At 34.3% G+C, this 27,676-nt stretch overlaps 1 protein-coding gene across 2 annotated transcripts; it reads left to right on the top strand.

The window, feature by feature from the left end:
• The first annotated feature begins 26 nt into the window (after positions 1-26).
• On the top strand, positions 27-20,299 carry LOC111698763 (microtubule-associated protein futsch). Of its 2 annotated transcripts, XM_023469187.1 has the most exons (7): positions 27-2,896; positions 2,990-13,890; positions 13,943-14,869; positions 14,928-16,321; positions 18,360-18,552; positions 19,221-19,348; positions 19,551-20,299. In XM_023469187.1, exons 1-7 carry the CDS (start codon positions 111-113, stop codon positions 19,590-19,592), a joined length of 16,371 nt encoding a protein of 5,456 aa, XP_023324955.1. In that variant the 5' UTR covers positions 27-110; the 3' UTR covers positions 19,593-20,299. The 2 variants fall into 2 exon arrangements, with proteins under 2 accessions (XP_023324955.1, XP_023324954.1); XM_023469186.1 differs by having other exon boundaries at positions 27-13,890; positions 18,366-18,552.
• Positions 20,300-27,676: the final 7,377 nt, after the last annotated feature.

The raw sequence follows: 27,676 nt of genomic DNA, 5'->3' as shown, positions 1-27,676 counted from the left end.
AAGTCAAACCTAGTTCCTCAAAGAAAGTGAGCACATCCAAGTTGGCCCAGAAACCAATCTCAGCAGCACCTTCAAGCAAACTTAAAAAGGATGAAAATAACAAAAAAGTAATGGAGACAAGAAAAGCTGCGGCATCCAAAAGTCAGACCAAAAGAGAGAAAGATAATGAAATAAAGAGTGTTCCAAGAAAAGTTGTTTCTGGAAAATCTAAAATTAAAACTTCTGAAATTAAAGACAATGAGAGCGGACAGGTCAATGAACAAAGTGTGGCAGAAAAAGTAAGTGAAGCAATTGCCTGCGGAATTATTGACAACAGTCGTGTTGTTAAAGATGAAGATGAAGATAAGGAATCAGTAGTTGAGAAAGATCAGATAGAAGAAATGGAAACCTCAGTTAACCAGGATAACATTGGAAAGGAGTTCCAAAGAGATGAAGATGATCTAGAGATTGAACTCCAGCAGATTGCTGGGGAGGAGGATCAGCAAGATGAGCCTCCAGTTCCAGATATTGGAGATAAAATGAACAATGAAGAGCTCATTGAAACTAATCTAAACCTTCAGCTCAGAGATGATGCAAGGATGAATATTATAGCAGAGCAGAATAATTTAGTAAAGATGACTTTCAACCATGTAAAAACTCCTGATGAAGTTGATGACCTTCCTGAACACGAAGTTGCAGCATTGCATGATGACCTAATTGAGAAGTATACAGATGAGACAGTAGAGCAGGAAAAGGAGAGTGCTCTCCCTACTGGAATTGATGAAGAAGAAGATGAAAAAGATAACAAAGATATTGCTCAGGAAGAGGAGGAGAAGAAGGCTAACCAGGTAATAGTGCAAGATATTGAGGAAAAAGATTTTGAAACGGAAAAGGAAAAATGCACTATCTCTGAAGAAAATGAAAAAGAGGAAGAAAGCAAAATTGCAAAAGATGAAAATGAAAAAGAGCAGACTGATAAAGTTTCAAAGGACAAAGATGAAGATGAAATAAAAGAAGTATGTAATGAGAAGGAAGGTGAAGCAGAAGTAGAAGAAATTGGAACAATTGATAATCTAACAGATTACGAACATAAGGAACCTAAAGAAATTATAGAGAATGATGATGAAAAAGAGTATTTAGTGAATGAGGAAATTTGCAAAAAAATAAATGAAGATTTGAAAGAATCTTCAATGGAAAAGGTGGAAGCTGAGGTTGACACTAAGAATTCGGAAAAAGAGAATTCAGAAGAAAATGAAAAGGATGTTAACACCATTGAAGATTTTGAGTGTTTACCACTTCCAGAGAAGCTTTCTCCTCTTGATAAATCAGAAGGCTCAGTTGAAGCTGTAAGAGACAATGAAATCCTGATGGTGAACGTAGAGCAAAAAATCCAGGTGTCTCCTATTACAGAATGTGAGAATGGAGTTGATAATTTAGCTTTTGATGATGTGGATGCATCGCCATTAGCTGTAGAATCAACTGTACAGAATGAAGAATCAGAATTTAATCAGAAACAAGAAATAAATGCTCCACGGACTTTAGGAGAACAAATTGCTAATATTTCACTTGTAAAAAATCAGGATGAAGAAAATAGAAACTTAGCAGAACATGAGGAGAAAGAAATTGCAGAAAAAGACATATCTAAGGGAACAGATATTGCAGTTGAAATCAAATCAGATTATGATACCAAGGCAAGTGTAGCAAACTTGGATGTCAATACAAATGTAACAAATGCGAGCAACCCTGAATGCGTAGACAAGTTGGATATGGACAATTCTGAAAATAAAAAAGATGAAGAAGCCACTGTAGATAATGCACATGCAAATACTACTGCTAATGAAGTAAATATGAATTCTACCACTGCTGAAGATGTTGAAAATACCATCAATCTAGAATATGTGGATATTACAACCGATAGAGCATATGTGGATACTACTTCAGATAAAGCAGATGTGGATACTAATGCAGATACAGCAGATGTTGATACCATTGCAGATACAGCAGATGTGGAAACTACTTCTGATACAGCACCTGTGGATACTACTGCTGATACAGCAGATGTTGATACTATTGCAGATACAGCAGATGTGGAAACTACTTCTGATACAGCACCTGTGGATACTACTGCTGATACAGCAGATAATAATACCATTGCAGATAAAACAGATGTAGATACAACTGCTGATACAGCCCCTGTGAATACTACTTCTGACACAGCACCTGTGGATACTACTACTGATACAGCAGATGTTGATACCATTGCAGATACAGCAGATGTGGAAACTACTTCTGATACAGCACCTGTGGATACTACTGCTGATACAGCAGATACTAATACAATTTCAGATAAAACAGATGTAGATACTACTGCTGATACAGCCCCTGTGAATACTACTTCTGATACAGTTCCTGTGAATACTACTACTGATACAGAAGATGTTGATACCTTTGTAGATACAGCAGATGTGGACACTAGAGCTGATACAACAGATATTAATGCTGATGTAGCACCTATGAAAAATGCTGATGATACAGCAGATATGGATACTACTGCTGATACAGCTGATGTGGATACTACTGATGATACAGAAGATGTGGATACTACTCCTGATACAGTAGCTGCGGATACTGCTGCTGTCACAGCGGATTTGGATACTAATGCTGATACAGCAGATGTGGATACTACTGCTGATACAGCAGATGTGGATACTACTGCTGATACAGCAGATGTGGATACTACTGCTGATACAGCAGATGTGGATACTGCTGCTGATACAGTAGCTGTAGATACTAATGCTGATTCAGCACCTGTGGATACTGCTGCTGATATGGTAGTTGTGGATACTACTGCCAATTCAGCAGATGTTGATAATACTGCTGATACAGCCATTATGGATACTGTTGCTGATAGAGAAGATTTGAATACTATTGCTGATACAACAGATGTGGATACTACTGCTGATACTGCAGATGTGGATACTGTTGCTGACACAGCAGATGTGGATACTACTTCTGATATTGTAGCTGTGAATACTTCTCCTGATACCTTAGCTGTGGATACCACTGCTATTACAGCAAATGTCTATACAATGGGTGATACATTAGATGCAGATACTACCGCTGATAAAACAGATTCTCATGGTACTGAAGATACAGAAGATCTGATAACTGTTGCAGAAAAAGAAAATGTAGATAATACTGCAGATAAAGTGGATTCGGATACTGCTGCTGATAAAGCAGATGTTGATATAACTTCAAATAAAGCAGATGTGGATACTTCTGCAGATAAAGCAAATGTAAAAACTACTGCTAATGTTAATACAGAAGATGTCCATACTGATGCTAAAAGAGCAGATACAGAATATACTGAAGAGGAAGAAGATGTGGATACTACCACAGAAAACACAGATGTGGAAACTACTGAAGACAAGGCAGACATAAATACTACTGCAGACAAAGCAGATGTGGAAACTCTTGTAAATAAATCAGATATGGAAACTGCTGCAGATAAAACAGATGTTGGCTCTAATGTAGATGTACAAGATATTGATACTACTTCAATCAAAACAGAAGTGGATAATACGGCAGATAAAGCAGAAGTTGATACTACTGAAGATAAAGCAGACATGGATGTAACTGCTGATAAAACAGATGTGGATACAACTGCAGATAAGGCAGAAGTGATTACTACTGCAGATAAAGCAGAAGTGGATACTACTGCAGATAAATTAGAAGTAGATAGTACTGCAGATAAAGCAGAAGTTGATACTTCTGCAGATAAAGTAGACATGGATATAACTGCTGATAAAACAGATGTGGATACAACTGCAGATAAGGCAGAAGTGGATACTACTGCAGATAAAGCAGAAGTGGATACTACTGCAGATAAATTAGAAGTAGATAGTACTGCAGATAAAACAGAAGTGGATACTACTGAAGATACAGCAGAAGAGGATACTACTTCAGATAAAGCAGATGTGGATACAACTACAGATAAAGCAGAAGAGGATAATACTTCAGATGAAGCAGGTGTGAATACTCCTGCAGATAAAGTAGATGTGGATACAACTGCAGATAAATTAGATGAGAATGCTACTGCAGATAAAGCAGATGTGGAAACTACTGCAGATAAAGCAGAAGAGAATACTTCTTCAGATAAAGCAGGTGTGGATATTACTGCAGATAAAGCAGATGTGGATAATATTACAGATAAAGAAGATGGGGATACTGTTGCTGATAAAGCAGAAGAGGATACTACAGCAGATAAAGCAGATGAGGATACAACTGCAGATAAAGCAGAAGAGGATATTACTGCACATGAAGCAGGTGTGAATACTCCTGCAGATAAAGTAGATGTGGATACAACTGCAGATAAATTAGATGAGGATACAACTGCAGATAAAGCAGATGTGGATACAACTGCCGATAAAGCAGAAGAGGATACTACTGCAGATAAAGCAGATGTGGATACTACTGTAAATAAAGCAGATGTGGATAATATTACAGATAAAGCAGAAGTTGATACTTCTGCAGATAAAGTAGACATGGATATAACTGCTGATAAAACAGAAGAGGATACTACTGCAGATAAAGCAGATGTAGATACAACTGCAGATAAAGCAGAAGAGGATATCACTGGACATGAAGCAGGTGTAGATACTACTGCAGATAAAGCAGATGTGGATAATATTACAGATAAAGAAGATGGGGATACTGTTGCTGTAAATAATGCAAATATGGATACAGCAGTAGATAAAGCAGATAATGATATGGATAATGCAGATACTGCCTCAAACAAAACAGATGTAGAAACTACTGCAGATAATTCAGATGTAATTTCTTCTGCCGATGTTGTTACTACTGGAGATGAAGAAAAGGAGAACTCTTTTGCAGATAAAGCAGATTCTACTATGGATACAGTAGATGTGGATACTACTGCAGATAAAGCAAATGTAAATAATACTGCAACAAAACCAGATGTGACTGTGGAAAGTGCTGATTTATTAGAAAATGTTGATTCTTCTGTAGATACAGCATATGTGGATACTGTTACAAATCAAACTGATTTGAAAACCATAGCAGATAAATCATATATGGAAACTGCTGCAGATAAAATAGATGTGGATACGGCAGCATTTGAATCAGAAAAGGATACTAAAGCAGACATGGAAAATGCTACAGTTAAAGTAAAGTTAGGCAGTAATGCACATGCAGAAGATGTGGATACTCTTGCAGAAAAAGAAGATGTGGAATATTCTGCAGATGCTCCTGCAGTTAAAGCAGTTGTGAAAACTGTTACTGTTACATCAGGTATAGATACTGTTGCAGATAAATCAGATGTGGGTACTACTGAAGATGGAGCAGATGTGGAAACTACTTCAAATAAAACAGTTTCTGATACTCATGCAATTTTATCAGAAGTAGATGCTGCTGCAGTTACATCAGAAAATAATACTGTTAAAGTTGAAGCAGATATGGATACTTCTGCAGACAAAGTAGTTGTGAATATTACTACAGATAAAGCGGAAACTGCTGTAATTAAAGTAGTTGTGGATACCACTGCTGACACAGCAGACGCTGACATTAATGCTGACACAGCAGATGTTGATACTACTGCTGACACAGCAGATGTTCATAGCACTGCAGATAAAGCAGATGTTCATAGTACTGAAACTGATATAGAAACTTCTGCTGATAAAGAACATAATGATGCTAGTTCAGATAGAGAATATGTGGATTCTAATGCAGATAGAGCAAATGTTGATACTACTGCATGCAAAGCAGATGTGGACAGTGGTTCAATTAAAGCAGATGTGGTTATCGATGCGGTTACATTAGATATGGATACAGTTGCAGATGAACCAGATCTGGAGACTGTTCCAGACAAAGCAGATGTAGAAACTTCTGCAGAAAAAGAAATTGCGGAGGATAATAGTGCAGACAAAGTAGATGTTAATACTAGCGGAGACAAAGGAGATTTGGATACTAGTGCAGAAAAAGAAATTGTGAAGGATAATAGTGCAGACAAAGCAGATTTGGATATTAGTGCAGATAAAGCAGGTACAGATACAGCAGATGTTCATATTCCTATAGAAGATGTGGATATCATTGCAACTAAAGAAGATGTGGACACTACTACAGATACAGCAGATGTAAATGCTACTGCAGAGAAAGCAGACGGGGATAATGTTGCAATTAAAGCAGTTGCAGAGGTTAATATTACCTCAGATAAAGCAGATACTACTGCAGTTACTGCAGATGTAAATACTACTCTAGAAGTGAATACTACTGGAGATGAACAAGACCTTGACAGTACTGCAGATAGAGAAGATGTTGATACCACTGAAGTAGATGTGGATATTTCAGCAGTTACAAATGGTATGGATGTAAATACTGCTGAAATTAAAGCAAATGTGGAATATATTGTAGTTTCAAGAAATGAGGCTACAACTGTAGGCAAAGTAGATATGGATACCCCTGCATACACAGCAGATGTGGATACTACTGCACAGAAAGTAGATGTTGATATTTCAAATACATCTGACATAAAAACTGCTGCAGATAAAAAAGATCTAAAAACTATTACAGATGAAGCAGATGAGGATATTGTCGCAGACAAAGCAGATGTGGAATCTTCTGAAGACAAAGAAGATGTTGATACTAGTTCAATTACACAAGAGGTGGATACTACTGCAGATACAGCAGATGTGGAAACCCTTGCAGACAAAGAAAATGTTGATACCAGTGGAGTTACAGCAGAGGGGGATACCATTGCAGATACAGCAGATGTGGAGACTTCTGCAAACAAAGAAGATTTTGATACTAGTGCAGTTACAGCAGATATTAATACTACTACAGATAAAGTAGATGTTGATACCAGTGCAGATATGGAAACTGCTGCAGATATAACAGATATTGGCTCTAATGTAGATGTACAAGATGTTGATACTATTTCAATCAAAACAGAAGTGGATACTACTGCAGATAAAGCAGAAGTGGTTACTACTGCAGATAAAGCAGATGTGGATACTGTTGTGAGTGAAACAGATGCTGACACTTATGCAGATAAAACAGATTTCAACACTACTTTAGACAAGACAGGTGTGGATACTTCTGAAAATAAAGCAGATGTGGATACTAGTGCAGAGAAAGAAGATGAAGATACTTCTGAAAATACAAAAGATATAAGAACTACTGCAGATAAATCAGATAAGGATACTGCTTCAGATGGATCAGAAGTGGAAACTGTTGAGGTGAATTCTTCTGTAGATACTGGAGTTGCAGATTCTAATTCATTAGAAGATGATACTTTGGCAGTTATGAAAGATATGGATAATACTTTAGTTGCTGAAAATACATTTACTAGTGCAGATGTGGAAACTACTGCCAATAAAGAAGGTGTAGATACTGCTTTAGATATGGGTAATCTGGATACTGCTGCATGTACAACTGGTGTGGATACTGCTGCAGATATGGGTAATCTGGATACTGCTGCATGTACAACTGGTGTGGATACTGCTGCAGATAATACAGTGAAGCAAGCAGATGTGGATTCTACTGAAGATAATGAGGAAGTGGATACTACTGGAAATAAAACTGTTTTGGACACTAGTGCAGATAAAGCAGATATAGAAACTATCAAAGATGAAGCAGATGTATATACTGTTGCAGAGAAATTAGATGTGGATACCACCACAGAGAAAGCTGATGTGGAAACTACTGCAGATAAAACCAATGTAAATATTTCTTTAGATAAAACAGATGTGGATACTTCTGCCAAGAGAACAGATGTGGATGCAACTGAAAGTCATAAGGATGTTGAAATGACTGTTATTAATACTAAAGCACACACGGCAGATGCTGCACCCTGTGCAGAAAAGACAGATAAGGACATTTCTAAAGAATTAGCAGATTTAGATACTGATATAAACACAACAGCCACTACTGTCACTACAAAAGAAGTGGATACCATTGCAGGTACTACAGAAATTGCTAAATCAGAAGATACAGAAGATGTGAGCACTACTGCTGACAAAAAAGATGTGGTAAAAAGTGTAGATAAATTAGATGTGAATAATACTGCAGATAAAGCAAAGGTTGATACTTCTACAGATAAGGCAGATGTTGATACTACTGTGAATAAAGTGGATGTTGATACTACTGCACATACAGGAAAAGTAAATACAACTGGAGATAAATCAGATATGGACATGAGTTCAAGGATTTCAGATGATACAATTGCATATCAAGTAGATGAGATGCCCACAGATGAAGTAGATGAGATTATCAGATCTGAAGAAAATCCTATCATTGAAGTTATAGAAATAGACACTACTATAGATGTAGCACACATGAATATTGATTTAGCAGAAAAAACTATAGATTTAGTTGGAAAGACTACATCTGATGAAGCCATCATTTCCATGCATGTAGTAGATAATACTGAGGATGTTGCAAACAAGGCAACAATTGAGGGAGGCAAGAGGAACAATGTGTTAGATGTGATTGCAGATGAAGAACACAAAAGTGCAGATGAAGCTGACAAGAGCACAGATGAGGAGCATAGGGCTACAAGTACAGGACAAAATACAGCCAATGATTTTGCAGATTTAGAAGACAAAACATCATTGAGGACAGTCAAAAGTGAAGACAGATTAGACTTGATTACAGATGACACAAATATGAGTGCAAATATAACAGAAAGAGTTGTGGATGTAATGGACAAGAAAAAAGACATAGAAGACAAGTCTTCAGATGTGCCAGACAGTGCAAATGTAGAAGACAAAGCTAATGATCAAAAAGAAAACACTACAGAAGAATCAAACAAGACCACCAATGTAGCAGAAACATTTGCTAAAGAAGAAGCAGATGTTACTGACAAGTCTCTAGATGTAGAAGTTCCAGATACAGAAGAGAAAAATGCATATGAAACAATTAATATTGCAGATGTAGCAAGCAAAACTACAGATAAGGTAGATATGATTGCAGCCCTAGAAGACCAGATTTCACATACTGGGGACAAGTCTACAGATGTAACAGAAAAGACAGAGAGAACTTCAGAAGCAATCAATAACATTTCACATTCAGCAGACAAGACTGCATATGTAGCAGAGGAGTCTTTAAAAGTAGTTGATAACACTTTACATTCTGCAGACAAAACTGAAGCTGTAGCAGAGGACACTTCAGAAGCAGTTAAAAACTCTTTACATTCGGCAGACACGACTGCAGATGTAATAGAGGACACTTCTGAAGTTGTTGATAACACTTTACATTTGCCAGACAAGACTTCAAATGTAGCAAAGGACACTTCAGAAGTAGTTGATAACACTTTATATTCAGCAGACAAGAATGAAGATGTAGCAGATGAGACTTCAAAAGTAGTTAATAACACTTTTACTTCAGCCGACAAGAATGCAGATAAAGCTGAGAAGTCTTTAGAAGCAGATACTTTATATTCAGAAGACAAAACTGCAAATAAAGAAGAGGAGTCTACTGAAGTAGTTGATAACACTTTACATTCAGCAGATAAGGCTGCAGATGTGGCAGAGGAGACCTCAGAAGCAGTTGATAACACTTTACATTCAGTAATCAAGACAGCAGATATAGCAGAAGAGTCTACTGAAGTAATTGATAATACTTTACATTCAACAGACAAGACTACTGATGAAGCAGATGAGTCTTCAGAAATAGTTGATAACACTTTATATTCAGCAGACAAAACTGCAGATGTAAAAGATGACACTTCAGATGCCATTGATAACACTTTGCATTTAGCAGACAAGACTACAGATCTAGCAGAGGAGACTTCTGAAGTAGTTGACAACACTTTACATTTGGCAGACAAGAATTCAGATAAAGCAGAGAAGTCTACTGAAGTAGTTGATAACACTTTATATTCAGCAGACAAAACTGCAGATGTAAAAGATGACACTTCAGATGCAGTTGATAACACTTTGAATTTAGCAGACAAGACTACAGATCTAGCAGAGGAGACTTCTGAAGTAGTTGATAACACTATACATTCAGCAGACAAGAATGAAGATGTAGCAGAGGAGTCTACTGAAGTAGTTGATGACACTTTACTTTCAGCAGACAAAACTGCAGATAAACCAGAGGAGTCTACTGAAGTAGTTAATGACACTTTACATTCAGCAGACAAAACTGCAGATGTAGCAGAGGAGACTTCAGAAGTAGTAAATAACAATTTACATTCAGCAGACAAGACTGCAGATATTGCAGAGGAGACTTCAGAGGAAGTTATTAAGATTATGCATACAGCTGAAAAACCAGAAAATGTTGCTGATAATTCTGATAAAATTGACAATTACGGAGTTGCATTAGAGGAATCTGTTGATGAAGATAACCATATTGTTGCAGATGAAGTAGACAACACTGAAGAAAGAACAGACAAAACAGCAGATATATCAGATAACACAGCAGATAAAGAAAATGAATCTGTTAATGTATTCGTCAATTCTGCTGAAGATGTAACAAATAACACTGCAGATAAAACACACAAGCTGACAAAAGATGAAGAAAAATGTTTAGATGTTTCCCCTCAATCTTCAGAGGAAAAAAACAAGACTATAAATGAAACAAACATGTATTCAGATGAAGAAAACAAAGGTGTTGAGGTAACAGACAAAAGTGTTGATGAAGCGGACAAGATAGCAGAAAAAACTGCAGTTGTAGTTGACCAGACTTCAAGTGAAGCACAAAAGGCAAAGTATGAGGTAGAAGCAGACAAGCCTACAGATTTTGAAGATATGGCTGCATATAAAGAAAAGAGTGCAGATGAAGGGGATAAATCTACAGACAAAGCTGAAAAAAAATTCAATAATGAAAATTTAGATTATCTTAAAGCAGATCAATCTGAAAGTTCAGTCACATATGAAACCAATGGAAAAGCTATAGACATTGCTGCAGACTTGAAAAAGAAGGAAAAAGATGGAGCAGACAAATCTGAAGATACAGAAGACAAGGAAACAGAGAACATATGCAAATCTGCAGACATTACAGCTGAGGAAGTAGATGAGGCAGACAAATCTGAAGTCATAAAAGAAAAGGAAACTGATGACTCCAACAACTTTCAGGAAGAAGGATTTTTTTCTGACATAAAAGACAACAAGATACCAACAGAAGAAAATGAAAATGATAAAGTAGAGCATTCCTTAATCTTATCAAATGAGACTGCAGATTTAGCTGGAGTACTCACTGTTTCAGATACAGAAGGAAAAACTATAGTTGAAGATGACAAGGATTCAGCTAAAACTTTAGATGCTGCACAAATAACTCCAGATGAGGCATTTCAGTCTTTGAATACTTCAGAGGAAGTTGAAACAGTCAAGGAGTCAGACAAAGAAAGCAAGCTAATTGAAACAGTGGGAGAGATTGAAAATATTAGGAATCATGAAGAGTTTGAAAAATCTGGCATTTTAGATGTATATTCAGTTGAATCTATGGAGTCCTTGACAGCAGATTCAGTTGACAATTCAATGGATTCAAAAGCTGAAGTATCAAAGATGGATCAAGATAATATTAATAGAAATAATGAAGAAGCAGTAGAAAATCCCAAAGACACTGCAGTAGAAGAACTTGTTTTCCCAGCAATGGAGAGTTCTGAAACTATTGTAGAAAGTGCTACAGTGAGATCTGATGTGGATGTAGTTGACCAAGCTGCAGAGATGTTGGATGGAAAATCAGAGGTCAATTCTGCAGTTACATTTAATGGCAAAGAAGCTGATAATTTTGAAGCAGCAACTCATGAAGCAACTGAAGTAGATAAATCTGAAGACACAAAAAATCTGATATCTGATGATTCAGTAGCAGATACTAAATCAGATAGAGATGAATTCCCTGCTGTTGAAAAACCTGAAGATTCTCCAACTAATAAATCCGTAGACTTTTCAACAGATATATCTGTAAATATTGTAACAGATAAAAATATTGATACGGCAACAGATGAATCTGATAATGACAAATCTGCAGCAGATGAAGATACAGGCAATACAACCGAATCCACCGCTACTGAAGCCTTGGCAGATGAAAAGCCCAAAGAAACTGCATTAGATGACAGTTTGGACATGGTAGTTGATATCACTGTAGTTGGCAAAACTGAAGTCTTTTCAGATGATAAATCTAAAGACACTGCAATTGATGATATTTTGGACACTGCACCTATCAAATTTGAAGAAAATACAGCTGAGACATCTGAAGCCATAGCAGCTATAAAAACAGAAGACATTGCAGTTGAAAGACATACAGTTACATTTCAAAACACACAAGAAGCAACACTATCTGAAATTATGACAGAAATTGAAAATGTAGAAGTCTCAGGTACAACATCAGTTGTTACATCAGAGATATCAAAAGAAATTGGTTCAGAAAAAGATGATGACAATGTTTCATTTAAATTAGAGGAAACTTCTTCAGAAAAGGTTGAGGAACTTGTAGTAGAAAAATCAGTGAGATTTGAAGACACTACTTTAAAAGAAAAGGAAAACACTACTGTAATGAAATCTGAAGACACCAAAGCAGAAAAAAAAGAGAAAACTGTCACTGAGAAGTCTGAGGATACTGCGATACACAAGAGAGCAGTTATATCTCAGGAAATTGTAACAGAAAAATCTAATGTGCTAAGTGAAGACACTACAGCAAAAGAATTTGATGCTGTAGCAGAAAAATCAGATGTTGCAGCAGAAAAATCTAATGTTGTGGCAGTAAACTCAGATATTGAAGAAGAAAAATCAGATGTTGTAGCCGATATATCTGAGGATGGTGAAGCTAAATCTAATGACAATGTAGAAAAGACATTAGAAGACACTGCAGTAGTAATATCCGATGATAAATATCTTGAAAAAAGATCTCTCCTTACTCATTCAGAGGTTACTATTGAAATAACAGAGCCAGAGAAAGAGGATCCTGAATTAGCAGATCAGTCTCTTTATGATGAAAATGAGATAGAAGCAGTGACTGATGAAGACTACAACAGCCACACAAAAAATGATACTGAAAGCAAAATTCCAGACAATATGGTCACAGAAATAGCATCTGAGGAAACTTTTGACTCAAACCAAACAAGTCCAACCTCTGAGCATAAGAAAGATGTCAAAGATGAATATTTAGTGAATGAAGAAGTAAACAAAATTTCTTCAGAAAATATCCCAGCTGGTGAAGGAAGTCTGGTAAAAGAAGAAAACATTTCTTCTGAAGAAAAGTCTAACTTGGCACAAGATTCTATGTCAAAGGAAAATGAAGTGGAAAAAGAGGAAAGGATTTTTCAAAATACAAAAAAGAAAACTATGGTTGAGGAAGAAATGAAAGAAAACAATTTTGAAGTAAAGGGAAATAACAACAAAGAACCAGATCACGATTCCAATTTCAATTCCAAAGAGGATGACTTACATCTAATATCTGAAGAAGAAACAGCTAATGAGATTCTTAAAACAACTGATACTTCTGAAATAGCATCAAATATTGAAGAGATTGATAAAGTTTTGGAAGTAGAGAATTCTGAATTTGGAAAGGAATCTGAAGAAGACAAAAAAGAGTGCATTTTAACAGAAGACATGAAGGATAATGATTTAGGAAATAATTCAGACTTTGCAAAAGAGACAGTCAAGGAAGTTATCAAAGCTGTTGTGCTTAATGAGACAATATTTGGGTCAACATTTACATTTAATCAAGAAGAGAGCACTGATGAGGGGCCAGTTCTGAGTTCAAATTCAGTAGAGAAGAAATCTGCAGAGATTTCAACAGATGTACCTGCTGAAGACAAGGATAATGAAGCAACAGATTCGGTCCAAAATTCCCAAATTGATTCAGATGAAGAGGGTTTGCTGCCCCGCAGAAAAAGTTGCCTGGTAAATGGTAAAAATCAAGAGGAATCCCCTGAAGAACAAAACATAATAGGTAAGGATTTAAAATTTCAAAAAATCAATTTTCTTCTAACTTCTTTTTTAAGGTGATTCTCAGAATGGTTATAGCAATGAAGAAACAAAAGAAATGAAGGAAATTCATTTTGAATACAAGCAGGAAATTTTGGAAGGAGCTGTTGGTATAGAAACTATCATTACCAACCTTGTGACTGTCCTAGAAGAATTAAGGAAGTCAATTAATTCTCAGAATAGCTTAAACATTATGAAGGAAGAACTGATTGCATTACAGGAAGCATCTAACAAGGTTTCTGATAAATCTGATCACAAATCTGTTGATCAAGATTATGCAGTTGAACTCAGTCTGGAGCTACATATTATATTAGAAAAGGTTCAAAAGCTGACTCAAGAGATGATGCTGATGAGTAAAGATTTGACCTCTACTGGTGAGAAAGCAGAAGAACTCTCAAATCTTCTTGTTAATTGTAAGAAGATTGGAAGCAGTCTCAACTCTCACATATTGATACAGGATAGAACAAAAACACCTCCGTCATCCCCAGAATTTAAAGGAAAGGCTATGCAGGAAGCAGTTGCAGCACAGGATCCTATTTTGTCCTTTGTTTCGCACATTGTGACATCCACAGCTGAGGTTTTAGATAATGATTCTCCTCATGATGATATTATTGATTTAGTTGAAACATCTCAATTCAAAGAAAATATTCAGTCCACAACCCCACAGGAAGATTACCCCGCTCTTGAGAAAATTGGTGGATCAGAGGAAGAAAATAAAGGAATTTTCCGATCCATTAAACAGAAAGTGTCCAGTGCATTCTCTAAATCTGAGGATGTGGAGCAGGTTGAAGAACCTGAGATTCAGCCTCCATCTGAAGAATCTAAAGAGAATAATGATCCTCCACCTTCGGGATTCCTGTCTAGCATTAAGCAAAGAGTTGGTGGATTCTTCTATTCTCAGCCTAAATCAGAAGATGAACAAGAAGTTGAAGAACAAATAGAAAGTAAGTAATTACATTTTTTAAACAATAAACTAAATTAAACTAAACTTTTTTATTTCAGATGAGGAAGACGAGGAAAATGATCTAGAACATAAAATAGCTACTCCCCTGCCAGTTGAAAATATTGGAGTAGAATCCTTACTTTCCTCAACATCACAGATCTTACTGCCAATAAATAAAGATTCTGTTGCAGACCTGAATATTGAGATCTTAAATGAATCTGGTATTATAAATGATGACTTGTACTCAATGGAAACTTCTTATGGATCTGGATTCCATTTTGACACCCCTCCCCCTGTGAGCCTAGAGAGTGATATACAACCTGGTTGTATTGAGGGAAATCTTACTGACAGGACAACAGGAACAATCAGCTCAGCTGATTCTAACTCTATGGATTCAAAATCTGTGGAATTGTCTCATGAAACTGCAGTAAGTGAATCATCCTCCTCCAAAGTCTTGCCAGAGGTTAGTTCCTCAGCAACGTCTGGAACAAGTTCTCAGGAAAAAAATAAGGATTTAAAATCTGAGGGGATAAGTTCAGATGAGCAAATGTCATCTGGAACTTTTAGTATTGAAGGTGGTTCCCCGAGGTTTGCTGACCTCCCACCTAAACTGAAACCTGTTGTTTGCTGGTCAGAGGTAGATCAGGATATTCAAGCTGATCCTAGGAGACGAATGTCAGAGAAATTATCTCTGGATACAAGGAGCGTTTCTAATGCTTCAGATTTGAGTGATGCAGAAATCCCCTCCTCAACACCCCGGAGTGATCTGACCTCACCCACTCAAGAATCAGGAAAGTTTATATACGGAGATAAGGGAGAACGGTTTGCTACTGGAACAGTTGACATTATGACCCAGAGTATTTACATGTACTCTGATGAAAACGATACTGAGGAGGAATGTTTTCAAGATAATATGCTAGATTCCATCTCCCAAGCTACTGATTATCTAAAATCATCTGTGCAACAAGAAGGGGCGACAAGCTTGAATGGAAATTCTATAATTGTAAAGACAGATAATGTGGTTGAACCAGAACCTGAGAAGGATAAGAACACCAAGGTGGTTTCCAGTTTAAGTGAAACAACAACCTCCACAACAATGTTTGATGAAAAATATGCAGCGGCATTCTCAACCTCCTACTATGAGGCACAAGAAGAGAATACATATGAACAGCAGTACCAGGAATCCTATGAGGAACAGCTAGTTAAAACTAGTATATCTCATAGTATTAACACAGATACTAAACCTTCCAAGGATATTCCAGAAAGTCCCAAACCTTCCAGCTCTGTCCAACCTGGAGACCAGGAAGCATCCTCTAAAACCGCAGAACAGAGTTCTGAAAAAGATCCAATTGCTGGTTGGGGTAAACCTTTAGCTCTACCTAGTCCAGTTCGGCCAAGTACTCCTGCTAAACAATCTAAGAAGGGAGATGACCCATCTTGTGACACTAACAAGGTGAATGTGGATTTTAAATATTTTCAAAACGAAAGAAAAAAACCAACAAAACTAAAACTAACTTGATTTAAAAAACTAAAAATATTTTTTGCATTGCATTCTAATTCCTGATGTGTTAAATGGAAAAAGTGTGAGTTTTTAAAATGAAATAAGTTTTCATTTTCAAAAGTTATGTTTTACAAATTAGAACGAGAATCTTTAGAAAGTTCAATTGGGGAAAATAAGATTCTAATTTGTGTTTTTTATAAATTGATCTGAAATCACAATTATAAATAATGGGGGTCAGAGAAAAATTTAAAGCATGACAAAGAAACAAAATTGTGTCTTGATGAAAAATATTGTTTACAACCTGTAAGGAAAAACACAGAAAAATACTTGACATGAATGGTTTATGGATGTTGATGTGAAGATGATAAAACAAAACAACTTTATTTTCCTGTAGTTTACATTTTCTATTTTGCAACAAAATATTTGGTATTTGATTTGATTTGATTTGATTTGATTTGATTTGATTTGATTTGATTTGATTTGATTTGATTTGATTTGATTTGATTTGATTTGATTTGATTTGATTTGATTTGATTTGATTTGATTTGATTTGATTTGATTTGATTTGATTTGATTTGATTTGATTTGATTTGATTTGATTTGATTTGATTTGATTTGATTTGATTTGATTTGATTTGATTTGATTTGATTTGATTTGATTTGATTTGATTTGATTTGATTTGATTTGATTTGATTTGATTTGATTTGATTTGATTTGATTTGATTTGATTTGATTTGATTTGATTTGATTTGATTTGATTTGATTTGATTTGATTTGATTTGATTTGATTTGATTTGATTTGATTTGATTTGATTTGATTTGATTTGATTTGATTTGATTTGATTTGATTTGATTTGATTTGATTTGATTTGATTTGATTTGATTTGATTTGATTTGATTTGATTTGATTTGATTTGATTTGATTTGATTTGATTTGATTTGATTTGATTTGATTTGATTTGATTTGATTTGATTTGATTTGATTTGATTTGATTTGATTTGATTTGATTTGATTTGATTTGATTTGATTTGATTTGATTTGATTTGATTTGATTTGATTTGATTTGATTTGATTTGATTTGATTTGATTTGATTTGATTTGATTTGATTTGATTTGATTTGATTTGATTTGATTTGATTTGATTTGATTTGATTTGATTTGATTTGATTTGATTTGATTTGATTTGATTTGATTTGATTTGATTTGATTTGATTTGATTTGATTTGATTTGATTTGATTTGATTTGATTTGATTTGATTTGATTTGATTTGATTTGANGGGAAAGATGTATACACATTTCTAGAGTAGATTTGATAAAAAGATCAGAAGTCAAAACTTTTGTGTTGCAGAATCTCAGGATCAAGCATTGATCTCCATCTTATACAGATCAATGCAGAATCTCGGGATCAAGCATTGATCTCCATCTTATACAGATCAATGCAGAATCTCGGGATCAAGCATTGATCTCCATCTTATACAGATCAATGTTGAATCTCGGGATCAATCAATAATTTCCATCTTATACAGATCAATGCAGAATCTCGGGATCAATCATTGATTTCCATCTTATACAGATCAATGCAGAATCTTGGGATCACGCATTGATCTCCTTTTTATACAGATCAATGCAGAATCTCGGGATCAATCATTGATCTCCATCTTATACAGATTAATGCAGAATCTTCATTGATCTCCATCTTATACAGATCAATGCAGAATCTCGGGATCAAGCATTGATCTCCATCTTATACAGATCAATGCAGAATCTCGGGTTCAAGCATTGATCTCCATCTTATACAGATCAATTTAATCACTCTTCAATATCCCGCGATGGTCGTACCCTGCAGGGATATCCTTTATTATTTGATTGAATGATTGATTCTCAAATTTGAAAGTGTCCACATTGGATATCGATATCAAGCATTTAAGATTAACAATACTTCAAAGAAAAATTGCGACCTCTGTACTTATCCTATCTGTTTTTTTAAATGAAGGAGAGTGTTGAACCAGTTTGGATGGATCTAGCGTATGTTCCCCATCATGGTTGTAAGAATTACGCCAATGTCGAGTTCTTTAAACGTGTTCGTGCACGCTACTACGTATTCAGTGGAGTGGAACCTTCTAAAGATGTGTTTAATGCTCTCCTGGAAGCAAAGAAAACTTGGGAGAATAAAGACCAAGGTAGGGCACTAGAAAATTAGAAAGTTTAAGAAAAGGTGTAAAATCGTTGTGTTCGAAATGTGGCCCAAAGTTGTAAAATTTTTTAGTTTTAAGCATTAAGGTGGACATTTTAAGCATACGGTGATAAAGGTTCAAAATACAAGATATTTAAAAAATTAGAAAAATTGTTTTAAACAAAGGAGTTAGTTTACAATGTTATTAATAAGAAAGCTATTAAATGTAAAAACTCATTGTTTCTTCAAACCAAGACTGAAGAGTCTCTCTGCACATATTTAGTTTAGTTTAATTTTAAGCTAATTGATTTCTGTTGGAACTTAATTACATTTAAGCTAAGGTATTAATTGTGTTTAGGATATGCTTAAAAGTGTTTAGTATTGATTCTTTAAACCTTTATCTGACTAATAATGTTAAAGATTGTGTAGTTGTTCAAGGGATAAAAGTGTTAAATTCCTACATGTTTTCTTGCAGTGGAAATGCGAAAAACACTTCTGTAGAGAAACCACAATTAGAAATAATTAGTTTTTAAACTTAAAGACATTGATTTCTAATTGTATTTGATCAGACACAGCTTTAAAGGGTACCAATGTAAATCGGACATTGCCATCTTTGCAAGGAGGGTCAGTTGAAATTACGTTGTACAGTCTCTTTAAACTTAATTTTAAATTTAGAAGTAACAATAATCCCGACGTATGACACTGATGTACTGGGATACTGGGTAGCGGAGAACGAGGAAACATTGACGGAACTTAAAATAGATCTTGCTCCGTCCGCCAGTAGATGCACAATCAATCTCCAGGTAGGATTATCTATACAGGTGTATCCAGGTGTGTAGGCAGTGCCTGGGTTCATTCTTTTTCGATGCAGATCCAGATCCGGATCCGGATTTAGCTCAAGAAAATTTCTTAAAGTTTCATTAGTTGCCATTACAAACGAGTAAAGAGAGCAAAAGAAATTTGAGCTAAATTATCTTTTTGTTGAATAATCTGAAATTATTTCAGGATCACGAGACAAGCTGTGCAGCGTACAGATTAGAGTTTTAAACAAGATGTCCAGCTGTACACGGTGTACACCGTACACTTAGCATATACATCATTGTATAATGCAGTACACTCAAAATTGATTCATATATATACATATATATTTATTGTAATTGTATTCTGTACATTATGAATGTATTGTAGTGTTGAGCTGTACGATTGCTGTTAAGTACATAACTTTAAAGTTCATGTACGCTTCAAACCAATTCTTTTAGTTAAATTATACACTATACAGTGTACAGTGTACACTGTATATTCGAAACAATGCACTAGTTTTAATCTAATATAATCTTTATTCAGATAAAAATAAGGTTCCACCAGATTCATTCATTTATAATCTGTAATTATACTATGGTTATATATTCATCTTAAATGAATATATATAGAATATATAGTTCCCATTTCATTTAGCCTTTTTCTCTGGTCTCTATCCATGAAACTCTGTATTCCTGTATCTTCCTATCCGGCCTGTTTCACTGTATCCTCCTATCCTCTCATGTATCCCTGTATCATCCTGTCCTGTATCCCTGTATCTTCCTACCCTGTCCTGTATCCCTGTATCCTCCTACCCTGTCCTGTATCCCTGTATCCTCCTACCCTGCCTTGTATTCCACCATTGTATCTCTGCATCCTTTTATCTTGCCTGTATAATGTATATTTGTACCTCTGTACCCTTCCACTTTGAGTTTTATCTCTGTATCCTTATATTCTGTCCCCCCCTCAGCTTGGGCCTTAATCCCCGTATTCCCATAACTATCCTTGTATAAATTATGATTATTATAATTGCCTTAATTGATGTTTTTAGTAAGATATTTAATTGAGCTGTGAGAGTTGTTTAAGTTTAAAGAATCCATATCTATTCTATTCTATTCTATTCTATATTCATCCTTCATGGGGTAAACCCGTATTCATCAAGTGTAGATGAATAACCCTTAGTGTGATAATTAGGCCCGGGTTTAGAAAATGTATATTTGGTGCTTATATTTAACCCTTAAACCCTCTTAAACCATGGTTTTATCAAGTTTGAATCAGAATATATTTTTAGTGATAAGTTGACCGCTTCTAATAACATGTTTTATGTATATCTATTACAAAATGCTTTTTCTTGCTTCGCTCTATGGAAAATATTGTATTTTTTGGTGATTTAAGACAGAGTTAGCTAATTTGAGTATTTTTTGGTGATTTAAGATAAAATTTAGAAAATTCAAATAAGAAAATAAATCGCCGCGAGATGTGCTTAAATTGCAGTTAAATACATTAAATTTGAATGGAAAAGGGAGGAATAAGGAGGGATAATGGGCCTTTCAGCAGATTTTTTTAAAATTCTGATTTGGTTGCTTCTAAAATCCGGAATGCGGTGTTGTTAATTTGTTAAATATATTAATAATAATTATATTTATCTTGCTAAATAAACAATTGGAAAAGAATTTGTTTCAATATAAAAATAAAAAAATAAGATTTATCATATGAAATGTAGAGCCTGAGAATTATTAATTGTTAATCAAAGAGAAGAATTATTGGAGAAAATCTGTTTTTGTTTCTCTTCTAATACAATACAGAGGAGCTGAGATAAATGAGAAGAATATAGAATCGACAGATTTATAAATATAAAATAAGATTAGAATTTTCTTTAGACACTATAGAATGAAGTAGGCACTAGGCAGTTAGGAAGAAAACAACATTTTACAAGTGATATTTTTATAAGGCGAGGGATTTTCGGAGGGACGAATTACAGAGGGACAATTTCCGGAGAGACAAATTATAGTACAGAGGGACAAATTCCATGAGAGACAAACTACAGAGGGACAATTTCCGGAGAGACAAATTATAGTACAGAGGACAATTTTAGGAGAGGCAAATTGAAGTACAAAGGGACAATTTCCGGAGAGAGAAATTATGGTACAGAGGGACAATTTCCGGAGAGACAAATTATAGTACAGAGGGACAATTTCCGGAGAGACAAACGACAGGGGAACAAATTCCGGAGAGACAAATTATAGTACATAGAGAGACAATTTCCAGAGAGAGAATTTCAGAGGGACAACTTCCGGAGAAGTGATGAAATGAATTTTTTAACAAATACGCTATTTATTATAGCAAAGATGTTAAAGACCTTTTTTCAGCACATTTTTTTTTCTAACTTGGTAAGTATATTGTTTTCTCTATGTTAATAAATAACAAAATAACGACATACTAAAATGTAGGTCCGTGAGGTGAGTTGTATCAGATCCACCAAAATTTAACTATTTTAACCTATTTCTTGAACTCAGTTTTTGATCTTAAAAGGCCTGTAAGCGTATATTTAAAAGCTTTGTCTGATCAATTATGAATTAGATTTCAATATTTATAATTTTAGAATCTGAGCTGAAAACTTTAGAATGAGATATCCTTAATCCCAATCACTTAATCTGAGTATCCATTATCCGATGGACACACTTTTGATTTTCTTCTTAAACCTTTCTTTCTTGGATATAGTAGAGAAAAATCAAAAACCGTTTTTTTATTTAGAAAGTCCCTCCCGTTTCTGTATATAATCTTAAATTGCGCGCAAAATTTCAAACTAACGGGTTAATATACGCGACTCTGATTGGTTGAATTTTATACACTTTTCAGGATACAAGTACAAGATTAGGTTCGTCTCGAGATTAAGAAAAAGAGAGAATTAAGCATTAATCTCGATATCTACCATTCTAAAGTTTTCAGCTCTGATTATTTTCCATTTTGGTTTTTCTTCAAAAGAGACTTGCGCATTTGTATTGCAGGAAAACATACAGTAATTATCAAAATTAATTACCTTTTAACCTAGAAATGACAATATTTTCTACGTAATTGATCAGATAATTGTTTTAAATGTTACCGTTTTTAATTGGGCATTGTCATCTTTGTATGGAGGGATAAATGAAATTACGCTTCCAGTCCCTTCAAACAATCAGGAATTCATATAACAATTCCTGGCAAGGTTTCAAACCTCAATGCTCCGATCTAAAATTTGCTTCGTCATTTCATGCTTTAATCAATATTTAATATTTATATTCCATCACCCCCCCCCCCCCCCCCCCCCCCCCCCCGGTCCTGCAGAGCCTACAGTTTATGCACCTGTAGACCAGAATTTCTCCGCTTAAGCTTGGATATCCTAAATTAAGTTGAGCTTGGTGCATAAAGCATGGTGCTCTAGAGGATGATGGTGCAAAATAGGTTATTTGATTAAACCACAATCTATCTATCCACTTTTATGCAACACCTGTCAAAGCACTGGCCTGGAAAAGGCAGAGATGGAGAAAATTGGAACATTTACTAACATGCATATTAAGGCAATCGTTTTTTTCTTTTTTTATAATCAAAATGTAAAATAGAAACAACAAAAACTAGTTTCCAAAACAACAGTTTCTAAATAATTTTTTTTTTTTTTAAATAGTAATAGTCACAATGGTTCCTTTAAATGCTATGTTTGAGTTTGAAATAAAAATCATTGTTTATAATTTTTAAAATGGATTATTCTCAATTGTGGTTTCTCTACAAAAGTGACTTGTGCAAAATATATTTCACTTATCAGAATTGTACACTTTTAAACATAGAAAAACGACAATTTCCTCCACATTTTCATGTCATTGGAGGGTCACTTGAAATTACGCTTATAGTCCCTTAAAACCTACATAAATCATAAATATTTTCTTTATAGACCTTTTGTACATTATTTTCATTTGAAACGACCAGTCGTTCACCAGTTTATTGACTTTTTATCTTTTTTCCATTTTCTTGTCGATTATATTACTTTATCAGATAAAAATGAAAGAGCCTTTAAAATTGGAAACCATTTTCCCTGTGACAAAGATAATAAAATTGGTGAGGGAGGGGGGCGTGCTGCTACAGGATAGGATTCTACATCAATTTTTTCTGTTTAAGTTAATGGCCTACAGGAGTCGAGATTTTGCTACAAATTCAGATTTTTTTACCCCTACATCTTTGGAACCCAATTTTGTAAACCTTTGATATTTCATGATATTCTACTAAATCGGATAGTCTAAGTTTGAAATATCAAAGGTTTACACCATCAAGCTGCAGACCTTTGATATTTCAAACTATAAATTCTGTTTGATCAAATAGTCAAAGTTTGGAATAATAAAGGTTTAGGCCATCAGGTTGAGAAAAAATGCGATTGGAAATTTTGAGTTTGTGGCAAGAACTCAGTTCTTTAGTTGTTTATTTTAAAGATTATGAAAAAAATCCACATAAGTGAAAGAATTGGATCTTTGCCCAAAACTTAAACTTTCTAATTATCTTTGCAACCTGATGGTGTGAATTCATAGGCTTTCTCTGAAATTGGATCCCAATTTCGTCTCGTGAATGAAGAGTTATGTAATCTTTCAAACTATTAAACGAGATTTAACATATAAATTTCTGATATTTGCGGTGCAATCTTGGATTCAGGATTCAAGGCAAATATTAGAGATTCAATGGTTATTAATTATTAATTATTAATTATTAATGGTTATTAAAAGTTGAGAAATAAAGTTTTCTACGTTTGCGACATCGATCATGTTTTAAAACACTAACACTTTTTTATTCTTAGTACAAACATGAATTCTGTAGAAGAAATTACTTTTAACAAAACTTTCCTGGATGCACTAGATAGAGAAGTTCTTGTTTATGTGAAATGGAACTTTGAAAGATTTTTTAATTAGTTCTTTTAAATTTATTATTATTATATATCTGCATTGAGTAAACATTTAATTAGTTTTCAAGATGGCTGCATTTAACACAACACGCGGCATTTTATTAAGGCTGCACTTTTTGCACAAACAATGAGTTTCTTTAAAATGTATATTCCCGGGTTGCAATAAACCTAGTGAAGCATAGAACAGACTAAATTTGAAAACTTTTCAATTTAATGGACCGTTGAAAAATTGAGAATTGATCCAGAAATAAATATGGCTAAAATATAGATTATATTGTTATATTTGAAAGGATACCCACAAAGGCGGGTAACAATACTCTAGTAGTCTTCAAGTTACACACCAATAATAGAACAAAGTAGTTGAACATTTATATTAAAGAGAAACAAAATGAATGAATAAATAACTAAAGTCAAAAGACACAGATTTGGCACTCAGTGATGGGTTACTCCTGTCGGATACTCCTTTGCTGGATACTCCTTTGGCTAGATACCTCCTTTGGCTAGATACTCCTTGGCTAGATACCTTCAACATGGTATCTCCTCAGGGCTGCATATCTCCTCAGGCAACATATCTCCTCAGGTCAATTATCCCCTCAGGTCAATTATCCCCTCATGCAACACATCTCTTCTGGCACCATCTTTGTTCGGGTAATAAATCTCTTCAGCATGTTGTTTTCCCACAGCTCCAATCTGTCCAAGCAGTTTCTGTTCCATTGGACTGACTGCTTCTTACCACTGTGGGGAGTTGGCGAATGTCTTCATCCTCTCCTTGTGAGAGCTGGCGCACAACTGGCTTCTTTCTCTTTCCCTCTCTGTGTTCTGAACCCAGATCCCGCCAATTCTTAATCCTGGCTGGTCAACCCCTGTAGGGTGGCAACACTAGATAAGGCGGCTGGAGCAGGGGGAGGGGGGCCAGGTTTGGGTTGGTTTGTTCTGAAGAATTTTCCATGCTCTATACCCATCCTCAGCAGGGAGGGGGGGGGGGATGGTTACAATATATCGGAATTTTCACTTCTTCCTGCAAAAATGTAAGTGTCGCATTTTTAAAACCATTTTAAATTGGATTAAACAAATATTTTACTGAAAAAAGATTTAAAAAATTTCTTTTGAAACTCTTGTTTTAAAATCTTTAAATGTTATGGCGCGCTTTCAAGACTTCCAATTTACTAATTGAGAGTAATGATGGGAAAACCTTTTTATTTTTCTTAATTCTCCGTTTTTTGGATTTTATACGGTTCTAGAATAATCTGAGAAGTCAAACAAATTTTGTAATTATTCGAACAAAACATTTCCTTTCCTTGCACGATGCTAATTTCTTTTACTTTATACTTATAGGATAACATTTTTACTTTATACTTATAGGATAGCATTTTTACTTTATACTTATAGGATAACATTTTTACTTTATACTTATATAGGATAATATTTTTGCATAATACATATATAAAAGAAAACTTTTCCAGAATACAGTTTTGAAATTGATAGTTTTAGTAAATTCAGTGGCCGAATTTAAAGAATTTGAGCGGCGGTTTAAATTTACGCCGCAGCTTAAATATGGTTGGTTCCACTTAAAATTGTATCAAATGTTTCAAGATTTAAGCCGGCGCTTAATTTAAACCGGGTTTTGGCAGATTTAAACCGCGGCTTAAATTCTTTAAATTCCATCTCTGAATTATTTAACAAGATTTTAAAATTTAAAAAGTGTTATATGCACTGAGCTGAAAACTTAGGATTGTGATATCCTTAATCCCGATTGGTTAATTAATCTTGACTCTTGAGATTAATAATAAAAGAGAACAAGCTTTATCTAATCTTGAGATTAAGAAAAATAGTGGATTAAGCATTAATCCCGATATCCACTATTCAAAAGTTCCCCAGCTCTGAGTTCTTAATTTATAAATAAAACGGTCCCTTTCATGGGATATAGAGAGAATGTATAGAGAGGGGGAGGAATGCCAAATAACAACGTTTTACAAAATGTTTGATTCTTTGGTTCATTAATCTAGATCAGTCTATAGAGCTCACATGGATCAATTTTCGGCTGGATTGACTTTAAAGTGTAGCAATGCACGTTTTGTTCTTTGATTTAAACCTCACTAACTAACTCATACTTTTGTATAACTCTATAGTGTACATTTTAGAGTTGTAAGATACTTAGTTTTAGTTTTTCGAAGAAGTAATTGGCAAAATTCAAACAGATTCTTACGAGACAGCTTAAACAACTTGGATTATTCTGTATTTTTGACAGAAAGCTAGCTACTCAAAATACAGAGCTGGGTATTCATGTAAGATTTAGTGTAAAGAAACTGAGTTTTTGGCCACAAACTCAAATTTTCTAATCCCGTTCTATATCTTTGCAACCTGATAGTCTAGACCTTTAATATTTCAAACTTATAACTATTAAATCTAACAGAATTGAAAGTTTAAAATAAATAAAGGTCTATGGTCTATGGGTTTGCAAGGAGTAAAAATAAATGTTTGTGGCAAAAATTCACTTCCTTCGTCTAATGCACGCTTCCTATCAATATATAGAAAATATGAAATATATATATAAATATATTAATATATTTTATATAGGCCATATAGGTGCATGGGATTGAAAAGCAAAGAAATCTCTAAAATTTAGATTTTCCTTCAAAAATATGTTTTTTGAATTTAAGTATTAGAATATCTGGATTCAAAAGTTTGTATCTCTTTTGTTCAATATAAAAGATATTTGCAAAAAGAAATTTTCAAAATTTTAGATTTTCCTGCACAATATGTATTTGAATTTAAATAGCAGAATATCTGGATTCAAAAGTTTGTAACTCTTTTGCTCATTAAAAAAGAAGTTTGTAAAAAGAAATCTTCAAAATTTTAGATTTTTCTTCAAAAATATGTTTTTGAATTTAAATATCAGAATATCTGGATTCAAAAGTTTGTAACTCTTTTGCTTAATAGAAAAGAAGTTTGCAAAAGAAATCTTTAAAATTTTCGATTTTCCTTCAAAAATATGTTTTTGAATTTAAATATCAGAATATCTGGATTCAAAAGTTTTATCTCTTTTTGGAAAATAGAAAATATGTAGAACTTAATTTTCAAATTTTAGATTTTCTGCAGAAAATAAGTTTTCAGTTAAAATACAGAATATCTGGATTCAAAAGTGGGTATCGAAAAACGTTCAATACAGAAAAGATTCAAAAATGAATCTGTAAACTGCAGATTTTTCTCGAATAAAATAGATCTTGAATTTAAATATCAAAATATTTTTGTTCGCAACTTGAAATTTTAATGAACTTTGTTTAATGGCTTTTTCTCTCAAGACTTTTAATTTTATAGGCTTAATTCACTAAATTTTGGTGAAAATAACAGAATATTTTAATTCCAAAGTTAATATTCTTTTACAGTTAACAATTCTAGTTTCTCTATGTAA

The sequence above is a fragment of the Eurytemora carolleeae genome, unplaced genomic scaffold, assembly GCF_000591075.1.
Source record: "Eurytemora carolleeae unplaced genomic scaffold, Eaff_2.0 scaffold109, whole genome shotgun sequence".
NCBI classification, from domain to species: Eukaryota; Metazoa; Arthropoda; class Copepoda; order Calanoida; family Temoridae; genus Eurytemora; species Eurytemora carolleeae.
Note: the sequence above shows the minus strand (reverse complement) of the source record. Positions and strands in the feature narration are given on the sequence as shown.

What these genes read in the sequence shown, in the direction of transcription:
- LOC111698763 (XM_023469186.1), top strand. Translation starts at nt 111, where the DNA reads ATGGAGACAAGAAAAGCTGCGGCATCCAAAAGTCAGACCAAAAGAGAG. An exon ending in AGTTGAAGAACAAATAGAAA is followed by an intron (nt 14,870 to 14,927) that starts GTAAGTAATTAC and finishes TTTTTATTTCAG; the next exon opens with ATGAGGAAGACGAGGAAAAT. An exon ending in CATCTTGTGACACTAACAAG is followed by an intron (nt 16,322 to 18,365) that starts GTGAATGTGGAT and finishes TTTTAAATGAAG; the next exon opens with GAGAGTGTTGAACCAGTTTG.